Raw genomic sequence first — 24,267 nt, 5'->3', positions numbered from 1 at the left:
AATTTTACAGTCTTCTGCGACCTCCATGGTCTTGGCAACTGTCACCAGTGATCATTAGGGACAGAGACACACGGAGGAATGAATCCACAGTGATTCAGGTGGCTCCCTCATCTACTAGGCTTAATTCTCTTCACAGTAAAACCTTTCTTGGAGCTGCCAACTCTTAACAACATTTGACAGAATCGAGTTTAACCTTCTCTTTGTTTCCTTTTCATACTTCTGGTGGGAGTTATTATTGAGAAGAAAAGAACAGTGGCCAGAGCAAAAGCCTGGCAACATTTCTGGGTTGACATGCCAAGTGTTCTTTGAGTAAATTGCTTCTAGAAAAAGAGAGAAATAACTCATTCAAAGGTTCTTTCTGCTTCCTTGTTGTAGATCCCAGAATACCACTGAGTAAAGCAGTAAATCAAATGGCTCTTGGTATTTTTCATTCATTCATTCATGCATTCATTTGCTCATTCTTTCATTCTTACATACATACACTCAATAGATATTTAATTTGTACATCTCTCCAGACATAATTCTAAACATTGAGGATACACAATTGACAATAGGTTCCTTTGTCATGGAATGAATTTATTGGAGGATACAGATTTGTAAACCGACAATAGAATATAAACTAAGTACTATGAAAAATGTGTTACAGGGGAGTAGTGAGAATTTAAGTCATTATTATATGATAGCCCAGTAATTGGCTACACCTAAGCAATGATCAATCAACATCATAACCTAATATTTCCCAAAATATGTCCTGTGGAATGCTAAGCAAACTGCTCATATATGTTGTGAATAAAAGAGTTCTCTGGCTCTACAAGTGTGGAAAGTAGTACAATATATACTAAATAGAATATTTTATTCCATAGTTTTACTATATAATAGTGTATGCTATAGTGATTTACTGTATAGATTACATAAAGTTTACACATGTGCAGAGTTCTCAACATTTTCAATGTTACTATCTTAAAAAGAGATACACTAGGAAAGCTCCATAGTTGTCTCACTAAAGAACACTAGTTTTCCATGAAATATTTACCGGGATTCTAGCTCAAAGAAAGTGCTTTGAGTGACATTACTTTAATTAACAACTTCAGTTTCAATCCAAAGTTAAAAGGAACAAAAATAAACTACAAAGCAGAATTTTTGGAATAAAATATACTGGGAAGAATATTCAGGAGTAATTTCCTTTACTCCATTCATTAGTGTGCCTAGGAATGACTGTTTACCATAAACTCTTTGTCTTACTTTGGGAAGCATCATGAATTATACATGAGCTTTAAATGAATTAAATTAATTTAAGTGAATTTAAGTGAATTAAGCTTTAAATTAAATGAGTTGAAACATGAGCTTTAAAGTCAGATACAATTGAAGTCCAATTTTTGTTGTTCATTAATTGTGTAATAATTTCTCTTAGTCTTCCTCTCTGTATCTCTCAATTCTCTCCTTTTCTTTTCTGTGTGTGTGTATATTAACTTGTATACAAATTCATCACCTTTGTAAGTCTGTATATTCACCACCTTTGCAATACCAAACCAAAACAGTAGCACAAGGATCTCTCAGCCCTTTTAAGACCATATGTAAATTTCCTGCTCCCACATTCTCCTATCCCTAACCTCTGGCAATCACTCAGCTCCTCTTCATTTCTAAAATTTTGTTATTTCAACACTATTACATAAATGAGCTCATACTGCATTGAACACTTTTAGATTGATTTTTCTCACTCAATATAATTCCTTGGAGATCCATTTGTTAGTTCTATCAGTAGTTTGTTTATTTATACTGCTGAGCAGTATCCCATGGTAAATTTGTACTGCAGTTTGTTTAACCACTCGCCCTTTGAAGGTCATGTGGGCAGATTCTTCTATCAGGGCTATTAAAAATAAAACTGTTGTGAACATGCATGTATAGGTATTTGTGTGAAAATAAGTTTCCATTTTCCATTTACTAAGATTAATGTTGAAGAGTGAAATCACTGCATTGTATAATAATTACATGTCTAGTTTTATATAGAACTGCCTATTTTCCAAGGTGCTGTACCATTTTACATTCTCACCAGTAATGTTTGAGCAATCCCGTTTCTCCACATCCTTATCGTTGTTTGGTGTTGTCACTATTAAAATTTTTTTTTAATCATTTCAGATAGGCAGGTAGTGATATCTCATTGTGACTTTAGTTTTAGTTTGAATTTCCCTGATGGTTAATGACATTCAAAGTCTTTTCATATGTTTACCTTCCATCTAAATATCCTCTGCAGTAATATGTCTATTCATGTATTTCGTCCATTTTCTAAGTGGATTTTTTAGTTTTTACTAGTGAAATTTGAGTCTATCATAATTTTTGAAAGTTTATCTTGCTATATATAGAATTCTTGGTTGACAATTTTTTTCTTTCAGCATTTCAAATACATCATCCCACTCTCATCTGGCCTGCACTGATTTTGCTGAGGAGTCAGCTAATCATTTTGTTCTTGTGCTTCTCTACTTTAGGAGCGGATTTCCTCTCTGTGCTTTCAAAAATTATCTTAATGTTTTGGCTTTCAGCAGTGTTACTGCAGTTTGTCTGGGCATGGATCTTTGTACGTACATTGATTGGGTTCAGTTGGTATGTGGGTTTGTACATCAATGTTTTTCTTCAAATTAGGGAAAATACTGATATTCATTCAAATATTTTGCCTGTTGTTTTTTTCCACTCATCTCTTTTGGGATGCTGATTACACATATGTTGATATGTTCTTTTTTAATTCTAGATGTATTTGAGGCCCTGTCCATTTTTTATTCAATCTTTTTTTTTAGATTGGATCTTTTTTATTGATCTATCCTCATGAATTTAGTATAATTCTTGCTGTTATTTGTAATTTTACCACCATATGATTACATGGATGTAATAAAATATAATTTATAGTATTATTATTATTATTATTTTTCTTTTGAGAGGGCATCTCTCATATTTATTGATCAAATGGTTGTTAACAACAATAAAATTCTGTATAGGAGACTCAATGCACAATCATTAATCCACCCCAAGCCTAATTCTCATCAGTCTCCAATCGTCTGAAGCATAACGAACAAGTTCTTACATGGTGAACAAATTCTTACATAGTGAATAAGTTCTTACATGGTGAACAGTGCAAGGGCAGTCATCACAGAAACTTTCGGTTTTGATCACGCATTATGAACTATAAACCATCAGGTCAAATATGAATATTCGTTTGATTTTTATACTTGATTTATATGTGAGTCCCACATTTCTCCCTTGTTATTATTATTATTATTTTTTTTTTTTAGTAAAATGCTGAAGTGGTAGGTCGATGATCAGGTGTGTGCCTATAGGCTAAGTATTAATCCAAGCTAGACAAGGGCAACAAAACATCCACAGATGCAGATGATTTCTCTCAAAACAGGGCAGGTGAGGTTCTAAGCCTCAGCTTTGTTGATCCCCAATTTCTCACCTGATGGCCCCCCTGCGACTGTGCCTGTCTTAGGTTGTTCCTCCCTTGAGGAATCTTACCCGTCTCTGGCTAACCAATCATCTTCCGGGGCCATACAGGGAAATGTAAAGTTGGTAAGTGAGAGAGAAGCAATATTGTTTGAAAAGGTTGGCTTTTTACTTCTTTGCAGATTTATGCCCTGTGGCTTTTATGCCCAGCATTTGTCTTGAGGTATCTTTACCACTAGGAAGAATTATGATCCTAGGTAATTTCGTTATGAGGCACGAATTCTACATAAGGGTTATAATTAGGAAGGAAGAAGAAAAGCTATAGAAGTAGCAGACGGAAGAAAACATGGGAAGATTGATTATTTCTTTGACATATCTTCTTGTAGAGTAACATAAGCATGGATAGGTTTTAAACTGCTAATTAAATTGCACACCCACATTAACATAATAGGAATACAGTTACATAACCAAAGCAGACCTACAATTACCAGACATCTCCAGTGAAACCAAGAAAACCAGTTAGGCACCCTAGGCATTTGTGAAAACTTATCTATGATATGATGGATATTGTCTAACTGAATTTGAATAGTTTGAGAAAAATCAGACAAATTAAAACAACACACTCCTGGGAACTTTTCACATCCCATATGTTCTTTTAACAGTAGATAGTCTGTAGTCTCAAGATTTTGGAGCACTGCAACTTGCACTTCTCCGAATTCTTGGTTGAGTTCCAACAGTATAGATCCAGTCAAATTTGTTGATTTACTGTATGCACAGGCCAGCTTAGATATCTCCTTCTTCATTCCAATGGCAAGTCCAGGAACCGGTGGGATGAATGCAGCTACAACTGTAGCAGCGCCTGGATCTTTGTTGAGGTTTTTTGATGATCATCTTCTGGTATGACTCTTCCAGAGAGTGCTGATGTTGGAAGTTCTTCTTCATATTGTGTCTTAGTTCATTTTCTGGGTAGCCCAATTAGGCTTTGATCCTCTGTATAAACATAAAGAGACCCTTTGCCCACACTTTGATATGCCCTTTATACCATTGTGTAGAACTCATTGGAGGTCACCACACAGGAACTGCTTTTTTTTTTTTTAAGAGAAAGGAATATTATCAGAAAAAATGTACCTCCGTAGCCGATCCTCTGAAACCCTTTAAGTGATCAAAATTAAGGATATTTCAAGCATGCATTAATCGTTGATTTACAGTTAGTTTTATCCTATCAGGGAGTAATCCCCCTTTTCGTTCTTACTTTTTTTTTTTTGTTATCATTAATCTACACTTACATGAAGAATATTATGTTTATTAGGCTCTCCCCTATACCAGGTCCCCCCTATAAACCCCTTTACAGTCACTGTCCATCAGCATAGCAAAATGTTGTAGAATCACTACTTGTCTTCTCTAAGTTGTACAGCCCTCCCCTTTCTCTCACCCCCCATTATGAATGCTAATCGTAATACCCCCTTCTTCTCCCCCCCCTTATCCCTCCCTACCCACCCATCATCCTCCCCTGTCCCTTTCCTTTTGGTACCTGTTAGTCCATTCTTGGGTTCTGTGATTCTGCTGCTATTTTGTTCCTACAGTTTTTCCTTTGTTCTTATACTCCACAGATGAGTGAGATCATTTGGTATTTCTCTTTCTCCGCTTGGCTTATTTCACTGAGCATAATACCCTCCAGCTCCATCCATGTTGCTGCAAATGGTAGGATTTGCCCTCTTCTTATGGCTGAGTAGTATTCCATTGTGTATATGTACCACCTCTTCTTTATCCATTCATCTACCAATGGACATTTAGGTTGCTTCCAATTCTTGGCTATTGTAAATAGTGCTGCGATAAACATAGGGGTGCATCTGTCTTTTTCAAACTTGATTGCTGCGTTCGTAGGGTAAATTCCTAGGAGTGGAATACCTGGGTCAAATGGTAAGTCTGTTCTGAGCATTTTTAGGAACCTCCATACTGCTTTCCACAATGGTTGAACTAATTTACATTCCCACCAGCAGTGTAGGAGGGTTCCCCTTTCTCCACAGCCTCGCCAACATTTGTTGTTGTTTGTCTTTTGGATGGCAGCCATCCTTACTGGTGTGAGGTGATACTTCATTGTAGTTTTAATTTGCATTTCTCTGATAATTAGCAATGTGGAGCATCTTTTCATGTGTCTGTTGGCCATCTGTATTTCTTTTATGGAGAACTGTCTGTTCAGTTCCTCTGCCCATTTTTTAATTGGATTATTTGTTTTTTGTTGAGGCGTGTGAGCTCTTTATATATTCTAGACATCAAGCCTTTATCGGATCTGTCATTTGCAAATATATTCTCCCATACCATAAGATACCTTTTTGTTCTATTGATGGTGTCTTTTGCTATACAGTAGCTTTTCAGCTTAATATAGTCCCACTTATTCATTTTTGCTCTTGTTTTCCTTGCCCGAGAAGATATGCTCAAGAAGAGGTCACTCATGTTTATGTCTAAGAGGATTTTGCCTATGATTTTTTCCAAGTGTTTCATGGTTTCATTGCTTACATTCAGGTCTTTGATCCATTTTGAATTTACTTTTGTATATGGGGTTAGACAATGGTCCAGTTTCATTCTCCTACATGTAGCTGTCCAGTTTTGCCAGCACCATCTGTTGAAGAGACTGTCATTTCGCCATTGTATGTCCATGGCTCCTTTGTCAAATATTAAATGACCATATATGTTTGGGTTAATGTCTGGAGTCTCTAGTGTGTTCCACTGGTCTGTGGCTCTATTCTTGTGCCAGTACCAAATTGTTTTGATTACTATGGCTTTATAGTAGTGCTTGAAGTTGGGGAGTGAGATCCCCTCTACTTTATTCTTCTTTCTCAGGATTACTTTGGCTATTCGGGTTCTTTGGTCTTTCCATATGAATTTTTGAATTGTTTGTTCCAGTTCATTGAAGAATGTTGCTGGTAATTTGATAGGGATTGCATCAAATCTGTATATTACTTTGCGCAGGATGGCCATTTTGATGATATTAATTCTTCCTAACCACAAGCATGGGATGAGTTTCCATTTGTTAGTGTCCACTTTAATTTCTCTTAAGAGTGACTTGTAGTTTTCAGAATATAGGTCTTTCACTTCTTTGTTTAGGTTTATTCCTAGGTATTTTATTCTTTTTGATGCCATTGTGAATGGAATTGTTTTCCTGATTTCTCTTTCTATTGGTTCATTGTTAGTGTATAGGAAAGTTACCGATTTCTGTGTGTTAATTTTGTATCCTGCAACTTTGCTGTATTCCGATATCAGTTCTAGTAGTTTTGCAGTGGAGTCTTTAGGGTTTTTTATGTACAGTATCATGTCATCTGCAAATAGTGACAGTTTAACTTCTTCTTTACCAATCTGGATTCCTTGTATTTCTTTGTTTGTCTGATTGCCATGGCTAGGACCTCCAGTACTATGTTAAATAACAGTGGGAGAGTGGGAATCCCTGTCTAGTTCCCGATCTCAGAGGAAAAGCTTTCAGCTTCTCACTGTTCAGTATGATGTTGGCTGTGGGTTTATGATATATGGCCTTTATTATGTTGAGGTACATGCCCTCTATTCCCATTTTGCTGAGAGTTTTTATCATGAATGGATGTTGAATTTTGTCAAATGCTTTTTCAGCATCTATGGAGATGATCATATGGTTTTTGTCTTTCTTTTTGTTTATGTGGTGGATGATGTTGATGGATTTTCGAATGTTGTACCATCCTTGCAACCCTGGGATGAATCCCACTTGGTCATGGTGTATGATCCTTTTGATGTATTTTTGAATTCGGTTTGCTAATATTTTGTTGAGTATTTTTGCATCTACGTTCATCAGGGATATTGGTCTGTAGTTTTCTTTTTTGGTGGGGTCTTTGCCTGGTTTTGGTATTAGAGTGATGTTGGCTTCATTGAATGAGTTTGGGAGTATTCCCTCCTCTTCTATTTTTTGGAAAACTTTAAGGAGAATGGGTATTATGTCCTCCCTGTATGTCTGATAAAATTCCGAGGTAAATCCATCTGGCCTGGGGGTTTTGTTCTTTGGTAGTTTTTTGATTACCACTTCAATTTCGTTGCTGGTAATTGGTCTGTTTAGATTTTCTGTTTCTTTCTGGGTCAGTCTTGGAAGGTTGTATTTTTCTAGAAAGTTGACCATTTCTCCTAGGTTTCCCAGCTTGTTAGCATATAGGTTTTCATAGTACTCTCTAATAATTCTTTGTATTTCTGTGGGTCCGTCGTGATTTTTCCTTTTTTGTTTCTGATTCTGTTGATTTTTGCTGACTCTCTTTTCCTCTTAATAAGTCTGGCTTGAGGCTTATCTATTTTGTTAATTTTCTCGAAAAACCAGCTCTTGGTTTCATTGATTTTTGCTATTGTTTTATTCTTCTTAATTTTATTTATTTCTTCTCTGTTCTTTATTATGTCCCTCCTTCTGCTGACCTTAGGCCTCATTTGTTCTTCTTTTTCCAATTTCTTTAATTGTGACATTAGACCATTCATTTGGGACTGTTCTTCCTTCTTTAAGTATGCCTGGATTGCTATATACTTTCCTCTTAACACTGCTTTTTCTGTATCCCACAGTAGTTGGGGCTTTGTGTTGTTGTTGTCGTTTGTTTCCATATATTGCTGGATCTCCATTTTGATTTGGTCTTTGATCCATTCATTATTTAGGAGTGTGTTGTTAACCCTCCATGTGTTTGTGAGCCTTTTTGCTTTCTTGTACAGTTTATTTCTAGTTTTATGCCTTTGTGGTCTGAAAAGTTGGTTGGTAGGATTTCAATCTTTTGGAATTTACTGAGGCTCTTTTTGTGGCCTAGTATATGGTCTGTTCTGGAGAATGTTCCATGTGCACTTGAGAAGAATGTTTATCCTGTTGCTTTTGGATGTAGAGTTCTGTAGATGTCTATTAGGTCCATCTGTTCTAGTGTGTTGTTCAGTGCCTCTGTGTCCTTACTTATTTTTTGTCTGGTAGATCTGTCCTTTGGAGTGAGTGGTGTGTTGAAGTCTCCTAGAATGAATGCATTGCATTCTATTTCCTCCTTTAGTTCTGTTAGTATTTGTTTCAGATATGTTGGTGCTCCTGTATTGGGTGCATATATATTTATAATGGTTATATCCTCTTTTTGGACTGAGCCCTTTATCATTATGTAGTGTCCTTCTTTATCTCTTGTTACTTTCTTTGTTTTGAAGTCCATTTTGTCTAATACTAGTATTGCAACACCTGCTTTTTTCTCTCTGTTGTTTGCATGAAACATCCTTTTCCATCCCTTGACTTTAAGTCTGTGCATGTCTTTGATTTTGAGGTGAGTCTCTTGTAAGCAGCGTATGGATGGATCTTGCTTTTTTATCCATTCTATTACTCTGTGTCTTTTGATTGGTGCATTCAGTCCGTTTACATTTAGGGTGATTATTGAAAGGTATGTACTTATTGCCTTTGCAGGCTTTAAGTCTGTGGTTACCAAAGGTTCAGGGTTAGCTTCTTTACTATCTTACTGTCTAAGTTAACTTGCTTGTTGAGCTATTATAAACACGGTCTGATGATTCTTTATTTCTCTCCCTTCTTTTTCCTCCTCCTCCCTTCTTTATATGTTAGGTGTTTTGTTCTGTGCTCTTTTTAGGAGTGCTCCCATCTAGAGCAGTCCCTGTAAGACGCCCTGTAGAGGTGGTTTGTGGGAGGCAAATTCCCTCATCTTTTGCTTGTCTGGGAATTGTTTAATCCCTCCTTCATATTTAAATGATAATCGTGCTGGATACAGTAGTCTTGGTTCGAGGCCCTTGTGTTTCATTGCATTAAGTATATCATGCCTTTCTCTTCTTGCTGTAGGGTTTCTGTGGAGAAGGCTGATGATAGCCTGATGGGTTTTCCTTTGTGGGTGACTTTTTTTTCTCTCTGGCTTCCTTTAATACTTTGTCCTTGTCTTTGATCTTTGCCATTTTAATTATTATGTGTCTTGGTGTTGCCCTCCTTGGATCCCTTGTCATTGGAGTTCTGTGTACCTCTGTAGTCTGAGAGGCCATTTCCTCCCCTAGTTTGGGGAAGTTTTCAGCAATTATTTCTTCAAAGACACTTTCTATCCCTTTTTCTCTCTCTTCTTCTTCTGGTACCCCTATAATGCAGATATTGTTCTGTTTCGATTGGTCACTCAGCTCTCTTAGAATTCTTTCATTCCTGGAGATCCTTTTATCTCTCTCTGCATCAGCTTCTCTGCGTTCCTGTTCTCTGTTTTGTAGCCCATTAATGGTCTCTTGCATCTTGTTCATTCTGTTATGAAGTCCTTCCAGAGCTTGTTTTATTTCTGTATTCTCCTTCCTTAGTTCTTGCATATTTCTCTGCAAGTCCATCAGTATGGTTATGACTTTTGTTTTGAATTCTTTTTCAGGAAAACTGGTTAAATCTCTCTCCCCAGGTTCCTTCTCAGGGGAAGACGTAGCAGATGCCTAAGCTGTCTGGGTTAGTCTTGTCTCGATCAAATTTTTTTGCCTGTTCATGTTGATAGGTTCTATTGACTCTCAGCTGGGAGAGCCAAATTTCCACTTGCTACTGGCCTTTCTTTACTGGGACAACTGCGACCCCTAGTGGCTTCTGTTGGGCAATTTCATGTAGACTGGGTCTTTGTGTCTTGCCCGGCGGGTATGGAGGAAGCTCCCTTGCTGTGCTAACCTGCTATGGCAGGGCCCGGGAGGGGTAATGGATTGGGGGCTGTTTGGCTGTTAACCTCCGTGAGGGGTCTCAGAGCTGTTGTCCAGTGGGTTAGTGCGCCCGGGTTTCCCTGGAATTTCCATCTTCTGGACTGTGACCTGGGTTGTTTCCATTCAGCTGTTGCGTCTCTGTCCCTTTAAGACTTTCAAAAAGCACTCGTTTTTCTTTGTCACAGGGGCATCACCTTCGGGACCCACTGAGAGGTCTTGCTGCCCTTTTTCCCTAGTTTCCAGCCCTCCACGCATGCACTGTTTCTGCTCTCTGTTCTGGATGGCTATGGCTGGGTGTTCAGCAGTCCTGGGCTCCCTCTCCCTCCCAGCTCCGACTCCTCTCCTCCCGCCAGGAGCTGGGGGGATGTGCACTCGGGTCCCGCCGGGCCAGGGCTTGTATCTTACCCCTTTCACCAGGTGCTGAGCTCTCACACGTGTGGATGTAGTCTGGCTGTTGTCCTGTGTCTTCTGGTCTCTCTTTTAGGATTCGTTGTATTTGTTGTATTTTCAAAAATATATATGTTTTTGGGAGGAGATTCCCACTGTCCTACTCACGCTGCCAACTTGGCTCCGCCTGATATATAGTATTATTTTAATAATTTTTTAAATACAGCTAAATGGTTTGATGCCTTTAAAGTTTAGTATTTTACCCTTATCAGTATGTATTTGCAATTTTTATATAAATGAATTAATGTTAACTCTTATATGGTGATGCATGTAGTATGAATGTAACACATTTTATTCATTCCTATTGATGGTCATGTAAGTGGTTTCTAATGTTTGATCATTACAATGTTGGAAGTATCATCTTGGCATATGTATCCAATCACATGTGAAAATCCTAATTTAAAATATTTTTAAATTTACCGTGTATTGCCAAACAGCTGTCCAAATTTAGTTACCATCATATATTCCCTGTGGCAGAATAGAAAAGTCTCTGTTTCCTACAACCTTTCTAAAACTTGATTCCATATCTGCCTATTTTTCTCCTAATAAACACACATTGGATGAAGAATTGTCCTATATTCAGTATAAACAGCCAAAAGTGGAATGAAAAAATGTTATCAAAGAGTTTGAGATGTCCAATAGCCCACTGGACCATTCTTTTCTAAGGACTATTAGTTATATAATAGTAAAACTATTAATTGTATAGCAAACAGACCAATAAATAGAAGTAAAGGGCAATTACTTTCTAAAATTATTGCTATATCCTTTATCAAATGAAGGGTCCTGTTTGCTTTTCTACAAATAAATTATAGAGTATCAGACACTCTCTAAGTTTCCTTAGGCTGAAAAATTTTATATCTCTGTACCATAACTAGACTTAGCTGTTATCTGCATTTGCTTGGTTTATGTTTCCTAGAATAAGTGAAAGGGATTGTGTTGATAAGCAGAGGAAAAGGCAGTTAATAACTTGTTTTAATTTTAATTTTAAGATTAAAATCAAATTGCAAAGACAATATCACTATTCCCACTTGTGTTTATTAACCAAAGAAAAAGGCCTCCTAATGATTAAAGACAGTATGGAAAGATAAGGAAAAAATATGGGCAGAAACAGAAAGAGCAAACGTTAAGTTTTCTGTTTCCTAGTGTTGCAGTTCCACTAATGCTATAAAGACTTTATGACTAGAATTCTTAGAAAAAGCCATTTTCACAGTAATTCTCAAATAAAAGGTTAATTTAATCAAATGAAATATTTAGGTTGAATTGATAGGCAAAAGTTTCTAAAACACTAGCCAATCACTGTCCTCAGATACTGAGGTCTTATAAAATTCTACAGTCTAATGTAGGTCAAGATTAAATTTGATCCAACCATGTAAAAATAAACACTAGAAATATAGAATTGTCATTTTAGGATAAGCACTGTAAACTTCTATTTTAAGTTTTTGCTAGCAAATAGGAACTTTTATTCAAAGAGTAACTTTTTGTTGAGACCAGTTTTTGTGCCAGACACATCTCAACAAATGCAGGAGGAGGAATTTGCAAAGGATCCATGGTTGTTCCTTGTATTACTTATATATCAAAGAGAGATGCACTGGAATTCTGAAAAATAAAACTTCCCTGTGGAAGTTCCAGCTCCTGAGTGTACAACACACTAACTATAGAAAGCCTCTAATGCTACAGCATGTCCTTAATATGGCTGTGGCAAGTTGATACAGGGGACATTAGTTCATATCATGGCAATATAGTCACTTGAACTTGAATAAGTGCAAAGCCCTAATCTGGCCGTTTCCCAACAAAAAAATGAGATGGAAATTCATGTTGAATAGCCACTGATTACAAGAACATGATTAATGGGAGATACAGATTTGATTTATGGGTGCTGTTTTCTAGGCCTACATCACAAGTATAATACTACCTATTGAAAAATGAGGGCAGAATAAAGACCAGAGGGCACAGACATTATATTTTCGGATCTATTTTATAGGCTGGATAAATAATCCAGAGTTGCAAATGGTTTACTGAAACTTTTTTTCCCGAACAGCTAGGATATGATTGTATCTATTTTGCCTGAAACATTACCAGAGGTTAATCTACTTTATTTTCATTTAATTGAATCCCAAGTGAAATCACTTTTTTTCTCATTTACTGAAACGTTTATATTGCTTTGAAAAGAAAGTTTTCCCACCCAGAAAATTTGTAGCTATCTATATAATAGGGCAGTATTTATATAAGGAAAGTAGTAATGTCTCTCTAAAATTTTAACTGTTATGGAGACCATCTGTAACATCTCACGACTGTTATGAAGTAATTCTTCATAGTGTGTGCCCACTATGAAATCCTGGAGCACAGGAGATACATGACTCCTTAGATCTCAAAATTTCCATGGTAAATGTGTTTATATGTAAGTATGTATAAAAAAACCAGTATGTAATTGAGATCACAATCATCTCTTTAGAAAGATATAAACTCACGAACTATGTAAACATTTATAGTAATGTAAAAAAGATTATATTACCACAGTTTTATATATTATTAAATGTTGGACTGACCACTTTTGGTATAACATGATAGAAAATACATAGTGGTAAGCTACTGTAGCTTAAGCATGGAAGTGTCCCAATATATACTGTAATTAAAACAGAACTAAACTAGATCAGTGATTTATTAATTTATTTATTTATAGCTGCTTCTTTTAAAATTATAACTCATGGCACAACATTTGTGACAAACTAGATAATATGTACCACATGGGACTGTTTTTTGACAAAATGCTAATGAGATTATTTAAGATTTTAATTCACTTTATTAAATTGTTAACTTCAATTATTCTTATCCACTTAACTCATTCTATCTTTTAAAATTATTGACAAGTTAATAAGTCTGAATTTGTTTTCCTAAGTATTTTTTTAAGGAAAAAATTACAGATTTTAAAACTTGATGTATTCATGATATATTTTATCATTTTATATAATGTGAAACTATTTAATATATGCCCTCTTAAAAGTAGAATAACAAATAATAAGCAGTCATGATATATGCATTTTCTTTTTCTTTTTAGATTATATTCATTTCAGTATTTTACTAAGAAATACCTTTTTGCCTAAATCATAAACTTTTCTGTGCATATTTTATCCAATATGGTCCTTTTGACTTTTTTCAGTCTCCAATTTGTATATTCTGGACTTGGATGTTTTTTCAATTTTTTTTTAAAGAATAAATGAAGAAAGAATCCATGACCTTTATTTTTTTTTAAATAATTACTGACTACAACATTAACAAGAAATAAATAAACGCTGTCAGTTGTTTTCCTAAGCAAAAAAAGTCCCCTTTGGCCATTCATATTTAGTGTTGTACATAGATGTCCAAATGTCTATGTATTTCCCTATGAAAATATTCATATAAGATTAAAAGTTTTAATTTCTTCCTCAAATGATTTTGATTCATGAATTGAATTTGAGCCCATAAATATTTGTACTGTTCCATGGGCAATAAAGTTACCTACTTTAGCTTTATTTCATACATAGAAAATGAATTGAGTCATTTCTAGCAATACTACCACATCATACTTATTTGAATTTTAAAGATGTTTTAAACAACTCTAACTCCTATTTGATGTAATCTTTTTTCCCCACTAATATATTATTGAGGAAATGTAACAAGATTCTTGATTCAAATGATTTTTGTTGAAAGCTGATACATTTTGTCATATTTATTTTACTAAATAACCACAGCTATTGGGTTGAATTTCTAAAACTGAAACTCTATCCTATGTATTTGATTCATTTGAAACCATTTTGTCCTGGTGGTTGTGCATAAAAACTGAGATGTTTCTGTTGCTCAATGGACTGTGCATGGTCTTGATCCCAAAGTCAGGAAACTGATCAAGGAAGGATGTGTGCTGTAATTCTACAACAAATGCCCACAATTTTATATTTTGAAAACATAAATACCTAGTTTATTGGGTAATGAAAAATTTGTTTTTGTTGGTTAAAATGACTTCATGTGCCACTATATTTTATGCATTATAATTTTAATCCTTCAAAAGAGGAAACAAGTAATATCACAGAGTGCTGATTAGAGATATTACTTTGTCACTGATTAGTGTGTTAATTGCTCTGGCCTCAGTTTACTCATCTGCAAAATGATATGGTTGTGTTCCTAATGATTATGTCATGCACATAGTGTTTAATGAGAAAACAAATCTGAAATGCGGGTTGACTGCCTGTAGCTCTAAACTGTTCTTCCCGTACAGCATTAGCTTTGAGGTTTCCACACCTTCCAGCATCACCTTTGAATTACAACAAAATATCTTTCAAAGTATTATGACCTAGAATGGCGTTTGATCTTTTATTTGACTCTCACGGTTTAAGCAGTTGGGCTGCCACTGCACAGGTGTGCTAGAGACTCATATTTGAACCCAACATGCTCTGGTCTTAATAATACAGTATTTCTTCCTAATGAGAAGCAACTTCTAGTTGACAGTCACACATCAAAGGTAGTGTAACAGACAGAGCAAACAAGTGTGTCCCAGTAATAATTGGATTCCTCACCTTTTCTGCCATTAAGCATGTACCTAAGTTACTGACTCTTTGAGGATTTTCTGGCCCAGTTTCTCTCAGAGGAAATACCCTGGATTGAATGTTAGATAATGGCTGACTTCTGCATTCACACACAGACAAGTGAGTTCAGTTGTATATACAATAGGGAGAAAAACAATGATTTTATGTAAATATAGTAAGTCTTATAAAATGTTATGAAGAAAATATTAGTAATTTATTATGCACTTGGAAAAAACAAGAAAATAAGCAAATCGTCTAGGCCTTTACTTGAGTATATTTCATTACATTTTAATCAGTTCAGAAAAATGGAAAAAAATGAAATCATAGAGCTAAAAATCTGCTCATTACTAATATAAATTACTGTAATAAAACAGAAGAACTTTAGGTGTGTTTGATGTTTCTCAGTTTTTAATATTTTATTCCATCTGATTTTTTCAACAGCAGGAAACTTCTAGAAATTTTAGACTTTAGGTAAACATATGAGGTAGCAATTGGAATGTATTACTCACTGGGTAAAATGGGTAAAGTGCCTGACTTACAAATTTGAGCACAGATTCAAACTATTTCCCAGGCTTTTTCTAAGACCATGGAAAGGTACTGCTCTTTTAAAACTAGCATTTAACTAATAATTTGAGATCAAGATATCTGTAGTAAAATTAGTAAACTACTACTGCACACACACAACTTCATAAGTGACACCTAAAAATGTTGTGAAAAAAATGGGACTCCTAGAACTCATTTATTGTTTATTTTCAGAAGGTATTATACAAACTATTGTGATATTAAAGGATAATGGTCAGTTATGCCTATATTCAAAGAATCATCCATACAATAAACAATGTCTTGCTATAAAGTTATGCTATATCAGAGGAAAGCTGGAAGCATTTGATTCCTACCCATATTTTTACATTACTTTCAGAATGAAAATGCTTTAACAGTCTTAATATTATGTCACTGAAATATGAAATAAGGTATAGTGCCACTAACTGATATCTAGTATCCTGGGGTTTTAATCCGAATGGTGAAGAAAGTTAGTGAGCAAAAAAATAAAAACTGAAAATTTTAGAACATACCATGCTCAAAAAATAACATATCTAAACTAAGCTGTAAGTTATAATCGGTAAAATGTAATGCTAATGAAAAATAGTTTTACAGGTTAACATGCAAAACACATTCAAAATTATTTCATAAATTATTGGGATAAGAAAATGTCTTAAAATGCTTAAAGCTTTTTATTGAAGTCTAATTTTGAAAAATATGAATTCATATACTTTTCTTCTTATTTGGTTATAAAATTCAAACAGTTTACAGAGAAAATTTATTTTTGTTCAAACAAAAACCAAAGGCAAATCATTCAATCACTTATTTACTATGTTTGGATTATCTCACATTTGAAATTAGCAGATCTCTGGACAAAGGAGGGATATGTACGTGTTTGATATCCATTCATTATAAAATATTTATCAAGTGCTCTTCTTTGGTAAATATTGTCAGACTCAGAGATAGTGGAGAATAAGATGATCATGTTTTTACCCTTATGTTGGTATTTCAGAGTATTGAGATATATAGAAAAAGGAAGGAAGGAAGGAAGGAAAGTAGGAAGGAAGGAAGGAAGGAAGGGAGGGAAGGAGGGAGGGAGTGAGGGAGGGAAAGAAAGAAAGAAGAAAGCAAGGAAAAAAATATAGTTATGATGTCTAAAAAAATGTGAATTTAGTTTTGACAGAGTAGGGTAGCAATCAATACTATGAATCAAGGAATCCCACATACAAATCCACACATCAAGACAGAGATGTGGACAAAAAGACAGGTAGTAGACACAGGTTGAGGGAATGCTCAGATGGTCAGGGTGGTCCTCTGTGAACTTGGGAAAATTCTTTCTGTTGCCTGGTATTCAATTTCCTCATTTCTGAAATGAACACTAGGACCAGATCTTTTCAGGCCCCTTATGATGTTTTACATTGGGTATTAGATGTCGGGAATAGTTTTCATTTTCACTCTAGATTATGGTGCCAGTGCGGTTGAGTCTCAGTTTATCCATCTAGACATTGTGAAAACTGGGACTAAGCTAGGGTTTCAGGCTGAGAATCTCTCCTCTGTACAAAGCCAATCAAATATTTGTATTCAGGCCTCTACTGCAAAGTTTCTTACCACTGTACTTTAACATCAATAGATTAATCTCACTGAAGAAACAAGATACATGGAAACGCAACAGTGAAAATAGAACTGAACAGTAGACCCCCCTGATAACTAAAATGGTCAGGATGGACTCTGTTCACAGGATGATTCCTACTGTGTATTCAGGGACACAATATAAGGGGAGGTTCTAGGGAGTCTATGTGTCCTGAGTCAGTATTTTCAAATTCTGAAGGCAAAGGGAGTGATGTATAGGCTAGGGGACTGGAAGTGAGAACAGTGCTATCAAGGTATGAGACAATAGGAGCTTGGTGCAAGAAACTTAACTCGGCAATGAAGGGCAGGCAGAAAGGAAATTGTTCTTAATGGCTTGGGTAGGAAAAGTGGGTAACCCCATGATACACATATGGGTATGAAAATAAGTCCTTTTTCTTTTCCACTGCGCTGATGAATGTGGTTGATGTGTGATGCCTGGTGAGACATGGGGTTAGAATGCAACTAACTTGGAATCTTCAGTACCCAGTGGGAAAAGAAGCAAGCCCAAGGACCTGGCAGAGAAACTGAGCTAGCCCAGGATAGTTGTGTGAAACCTATTCTTTCATCTTAAAGCAAAGAAATAGGAATAAAGAGTAAACAAATACAGACACAAGCATGGGCTCATGACTAGTTGTTAGACTTGAAGAACAGAGGCACAGCCACTATGTTCCATTAAGTAACCTTCCTTCTGAAATGTCCAGGCAGGTTATTTGTAGTAATCAAAGGACCAGCAAATAACTTTTATTAAACCATGAGGTGATAGGAACCCCCCCCAAATTGAAATTAATACATTATGTTTTATATTTGTGCCCTTCATTAAACTACTATAATCTCCTTGACATGACATTTGTAAAAGTGTCTAGGAATATCCTGGCACATTCTTAAGTTCTTGATGAATGTTTCTTTTTCTTCATTATCTCATTTCTTCTTTATAAGTATGGTTTTTTGCTGAGGACAGCAAGATCTCCATTTTGTATTAAAAGGGATAAAAAAATGGAAGAATTCAGCTTTATTTCAGCTAAGCAATCCAAAATAAATAAAATACTTTAGTCTGTTTCTTAGTGCATTTATTTAAAGAGGAGCAGATATCTATGGGAAATGTGTATATATTACCTATTTGAGTCTCTGAATGGATTGTGGCCATAATTATCTAAATTAAAGTTTTTCTATTCTTTCATTAGGAAGAGAAAATGTGAGGCTTCATTTGTACTTTGGACATTTGAAAAGAAAAATAAATAAAATCCCACCATGATAGATTCTATCATCAAAGAAAATTACAGTTTTTCTCTTCTTAATTGAGAATATTCAGAGAAACAAGATGCTTATGCACAGACTTTGAAATTATCACCTGAAGCAGTAACTATTAAGCTGTCTTATCAAGTGCTGCTTGGCTTGCATTTTTAATATTAGTGGTTCTTTGGACTTTGTAGAGACAAAGACTGAATTGCTTGCCTTATAATCTCAGAGGAGCTCTATTTCAATTCCTTTTACTTGTTAGTAAGGTCCTGTTGGAAAATATGATGCAGGTATAGGTCTTCCATAAGTATTTTAAGGCCGGGGATCTGAAATCCATTTATATTTTTTATTGAAAGACTATTATAAAGTAAAAGAAAAAACAGATAATATAGCATTTTGATTTTTTCCAGAGAAAAACCTTTTTGATGCTATTTTCCACTTTACTAATTTAGAGAATACATATTTAATTAGTCTTGTTACAGTAGGTTGATCATATCTATTTTCATTTGATAAGTTGAGGTACTCTTTTGCATGAAAGATTAATCATGGCATTCAGTAACCATTTGTAATAAAGAGATGGATACCTGGATCACTTCAGGAAAATAAGTTAAATAGTTTAATGATAACATGCTGAAATAGCTGGTTTAGAAAAATCAGAGGCTAAGCAGAGTTAATATACGTTTTGAGAGAGAACAAAAATGACGTTAAGTGAAAGAACTAAGACTTCACATAGCACCAAAACATGAAAGTTGTTAAGCAAGATAAAATCTTGATGTCTCTCTCTAGTGAAATAGGAGCTCAGCAGTTTTCTCTCATTAGCACCTCTACTTTATGTCTGTCTGATGGCAGCTAGAATTTTGAGAGGGGCCATCTGAGGTATATGATTTATGTCCATCCATTGTGCCTCCACATTTTTAACACCTTTGCAGTTGAACAGAATAAAGAAATAATGCTCTATTTAATTGCATGTGTCTAAATAAATAAGGTTCTATGAAGTTTATTATCTATAATACTCAATGGCTGAAATCACATTGTGGATTTATTGAAATTCTAGTTAGATGCCATTGCTCTGTGTGTTTCAGGGTCCTTTTTTTAAAGATTTAAAACAAAATTTTACATAGTTTTGTACACACAGATTCTATACAGTTTTAAGAAATTTTTAAAATTATAATGACATCTATGAAGAATAAAAATTTGGTTCTATACTGTTCAGGAAGTGGTTATGGTTCTCAAAACTGGATTTTTTACTAGTAAAGAGAGAAGTTTGGATATTTTCTTTGACCAAATAATATTTTGGAAGCTATGTAAATCATGGTTAATATTTTTCTACATCCTATATATAAATTCAGAACTCATAAGATAATGTATTGGCAAGAAATTAATGTGTTCCCAGGGTAAAACAAGAAGTCAGTATTCAAAATGTCAAGGCTCTCTATAGTATTAATCTATAATTTTTATCTCTATTTTGTATCTGTCTCTAGGTTTATATTTGTGGATAAATCCATGAATAAACATTTGGCTATCCAATTTATAAGAGTTCTAAACAAATTGATTCAATGAAATAAGCATCTATTATTAATTTCAAACAAATGAATTTTCTTTCAAGGCTACAGAAATTTCTACATCTGAATTTGTTTCTTTGACTACTTTTGCTGGTTATATTCTAATTCAAAAAATTTTGCCTTTCTCTTTTATATTATACAGTGGGAAGAAATTGGTGAAGTTGATGAAAATTATGCTCCTATCCACACATACCAAGTATGCAAAGTTATGGAACAAAATCAGAATAACTGGCTTTTGACCAGTTGGATCTCCAATGAAGGTGCTTCCAGAATCTTCATAGAACTCAAGTTCACTCTCCGGGACTGCAACAGCCTTCCTGGAGGACTGGGGACCTGTAAGGAAACTTTTAACATGTATTATTTTGAGTCAGATCATGAAGATGGAAGAAACATCAAGGAAAACCAGTACATCAAAATCGATACTATTGCTGCTGATGAAAGCTTTACAGAACTTGACCTTGGCGACCGTGTCATGAAACTGAATACAGAGGTCAGAGATGTAGGACCTTTAAGCAAAAAGGGATTTTATCTTGCTTTTCAAGATGTGGGTGCTTGCATTGCTCTGGTCTCTGTGCGCGTGTACTATAAAAAGTGCCCGTCTGTGGTACGACACTTGGCTGTCTTCCCTGACACAATTACTGGAGCTGATTCTTCACAGTTGCTCGAAGTATCAGGCTCCTGTGTCAACCATTCTGTGACAGATGAATCACCCAAAATGCACTGCAGTGCTGAAGGGGAGTGGCTGGTGCCCATCGGGAAATGCATGTGCAAGGCAGGATATGAAGAGAAAAATGGCACCTGTCAAGGTAAGAGTTTGCCTGTGGATCTACTGTGGCTATCTATCTGCTGCGGTCAGATCATGTGTGTGAATTTGCTCCAATGACTATGAGCAAATGACCTTTTACTTTGCTTTTTATGGAGATTATTCCTCTTCAAATTTTATTTCTCTCAGAATTTAAAAATTTCTGGCAACAATAAAATATTGTAGTGTTTTATTGGATATACATAATTAATACTCAGAGAGTGTCTTACTTGCAGTATAATATTTCATATTCATTTTACTCTCAAAAGTTTTATTTTTGAATGATTCAAACCAGGGGATTATTTCTTTGTATGGTTATTCTCTGCTATTTTACTGCTATTTTCTCTCCAATAGTACTCTTTGCTTGCCATATAAAATTCAAATGCAAATCCTAAGTGAGAGTTGTTTTGGCATGCTTTTAACTAACTGCCTTTAAAAATTTCCTTAGAAATAAGTTCAGCCATATGAACTCCATAGGAAAATATTTGTAAGCTTTCAGGACTTAGTTTCCTGTATTGTTTACATATAATTGCTATCGCATGCTTGCCTTAAAGAATTTACAGGTCAATATTAAATGCATAATAAGTACTGCCCAAGAAAATAACTGCTTTTTTTACAGTTAGAGCCAATACAAAAGGTCATTTCAAAGCAGTTTGCACTTGAGGACTTTTTTGTTTTGTTTTCCTTTTAAATTGAACCTTGATCATGACCACTTCCTTGTTTATTTGAAAATACCCTCATTTGCGCACAGTGTGGTGAGTTGCCCTTGTAAACTTGGGTATTTATCAGTGGCATTTTGGAACAGGCTAGTACTTTATGTCAAAGGGAAGAACTGCTTATGAGGGAGAAAGAAAAACTTAAAAAAAAAATCATTCATCCTATGAGCCTGAACTTATTTTCCCAATGTTGTGTACGTGTTAAATACATAATGAGAATTAATGTGTGTTAAATGAGGAGAAAACCAAATGCTGAGAAGTCTTTTAATCCTATCTGGTAGCTTCAGGTGCATTTTCCCCCATCCACTATAAAATGTGAATCAGAGTTGTTCGGGTCTGTTCAGGCCTGACTGTTAATTGATAATAGGTACAGGGAAACAAAACTAGGGAAATTACCCGTAAATCATAGTGACTGCTTATTTCTCTCTAGGAACACATTGCACTATATTTAAATTTTCTTTTTCAGCATCAGCTCATATTTCATATCCCTACAGTACCATCTTCAATTAAATGTAGGGTTGTTTTTCCATGTAATCAACAACTATTGATACATATATATGTATATATAGTTTACTAAAATTGTGAGTTTATTGTATATATATTACAGTTATAAATTTATCATGTATGAAGTACATTAAATTAAAATTATGGTTTGGAAATGCTTTTACTATTGTCAGGGACGTGAATCATTTTATTCAGGATTGGATGTAAAGGATATTCCTAACCAATATTATCTTAACTTTTCTTTTTGAACAGTCTTCTTGGTGTAAGGTGAGGATGCATGTAATTGTAGAATCAGAAGGAGTTAAATGTAATCCATTGAATACATTTCATTCTTTTCTCTAAATATAGTCACAATATAAATATTATTTCTAAAACTGTGTTTACTAGTATCATAAAGTAACATGCTCTACTTGATCATTTCTTTATGTCATTTTAAGAATGGTATGTAGTTACTTTAGTTGAAAACACAGTGACCTTTTTCTTCATCCAGAGTGATAGAGGGTATAAAAAAACCTCTGCTGGTTTTTGATTGTTGCCGGAATCAAAACATTATGCAGATATTTATCACAAAGATGTCATGGTGAAGTAGTATCTGAAAGGATGTTTCTTAGGGCAGGCATTTGATGCCTATCTTTCTTCTCTCATACTCTTCGTTTAATAATTGAGGAGGAGAGACCTAACTGAGAATAGTGGGATGAACTGGAGAGAGTATATTGTAGAAAACTTCACTGAACTGGACTCTGTCTTAATTAATGAGTTTATTACCCAGCCTTGGTTGTAGGAACAAAGGCTGTGGGGTCATGGAGGCTGTGCACTACACAGCACCAAGAGTATTCTACACAATGTAGTCTATATGCAGAGTGCCTTTGGGTGTTTGTCCTGTGCACAAATGGTGTGTGGCCACTCTATGAGGAATTTCGAATGTTTATTCTATAAATAACTTACCTTACCTCATTGAATGAATAAATAAATGTTGAAAGAAATTAAGGCATCACAGATATTCTTGAAGCATTTAGATCTCTACTTAATATGAATATGCTAATGTAAATGTATACATGTGCGTGTCATATAAAATTCCACCATAACTCTAACTCATTCTATGACCTTAATACACTTCTCCAAACACTTAAGTGTGGATCTTGTTTTGTAACTGTCCTTGATAGGCCAGAAATCTAAATCATTTTTGACTTCTCCTTCCTGTGTACTCCCTGATTCCTATCCATCACAAACTATTTATAGTAATTACTACCGAACTATCTATTAAAATCATTCACTTCTATTTCCTCACACACACACACACACACACACACATATCTTGTTGGAACTTTATTTTCAAATATAATGAATGAGTTTATATATGTAGTTTTGATTTTTGAGCACTGTGAATGTATCACCTCTACAAAAAAGCAAATCTAATCATTGCCCACATCCATCCTCCATAGCCCACTACCTCTAGCATGCACATTTTAAACACTTCAATCGTTTCATTTAAGATAAAGGTTTTACAGCAGCCTAAGACCCTGAGTGGTTTTGCTCTGGACAGATCTTAAAGCACGCTTCCTCCCCTTCCCTGTTCACCAGCCACACTGGCTTTCTTTCACTTTCTTGAAGGCAATTTGCTCCTTTTCACTGCTTGCTCTTCTGTGATTCTCTTCTCTTGTCCTGAAGTACTACTCTTCTACCTACTTTATACCTGGCTGACTCATACTCATCCTTCAGATCTGTGCTCCAACACCTCCTCCTCAGAGAAGCTTCTCTGGCCCTGAAGACTAGGTCAGTCCTTTACCTTATTTACTCATACATGTCTTCTTCACAGACATTTAGAGTTAAGATTTTGCACCTTTTGTTAATTTATTATTTGATTAATTACTCTCCCTACCCCAACTAACTACATATTCCTGGTTGGCAAGGGTGGTGTATATTATTTTAAAGAATCATAAAGACATCAAAAGGCAGGAGGTAGGGAAAATCAATTTAAAAGGAAGTAGAATGGACAAAGTCATAAAAGAATACTGTGTCTTAAAATTACAGTAGTTCCCCCTTATCTGTAGAGGATACATTCCAAGATCTCCAGGAGATGCCTGAGTACACAGATCATACTGAACCCTGTATATGCTACATCTTATCCTGTGGTTACAGGCCTATGATAGAGTTTAATTTGTAAATTAGAACAG

At 35.2% G+C, this 24,267-nt stretch overlaps 1 protein-coding gene across 11 annotated transcripts in view; it reads left to right on the top strand.

The window, feature by feature from the left end:
• EPHA5 (EPH receptor A5) overlaps positions 1-24,267 on the top strand; it is a 368,176-nt gene that overhangs the window by 67,985 nt on the left and 275,924 nt on the right. For all 11 annotated transcript variants that reach the window (XM_057502277.1, XM_036918159.2, XM_036918158.2 and 8 more), the window contains exon 3: positions 20,214-20,877. In XM_057502277.1, the coding sequence (XP_057358260.1) occupies positions 20,214-20,877 (664 nt within the window). The remainder of the gene's footprint in view (positions 1-20,213; positions 20,878-24,267) is intronic.

This window comes from Manis pentadactyla, chromosome 5, assembly GCF_030020395.1.
Source record: "Manis pentadactyla isolate mManPen7 chromosome 5, mManPen7.hap1, whole genome shotgun sequence".
NCBI lineage: Eukaryota > Metazoa > Chordata > Mammalia > Pholidota > Manidae > Manis > Manis pentadactyla.
The sequence above is the reverse complement of the archived record's forward strand: the minus strand, read 5'-3'. Positions and strand labels throughout refer to the sequence as shown.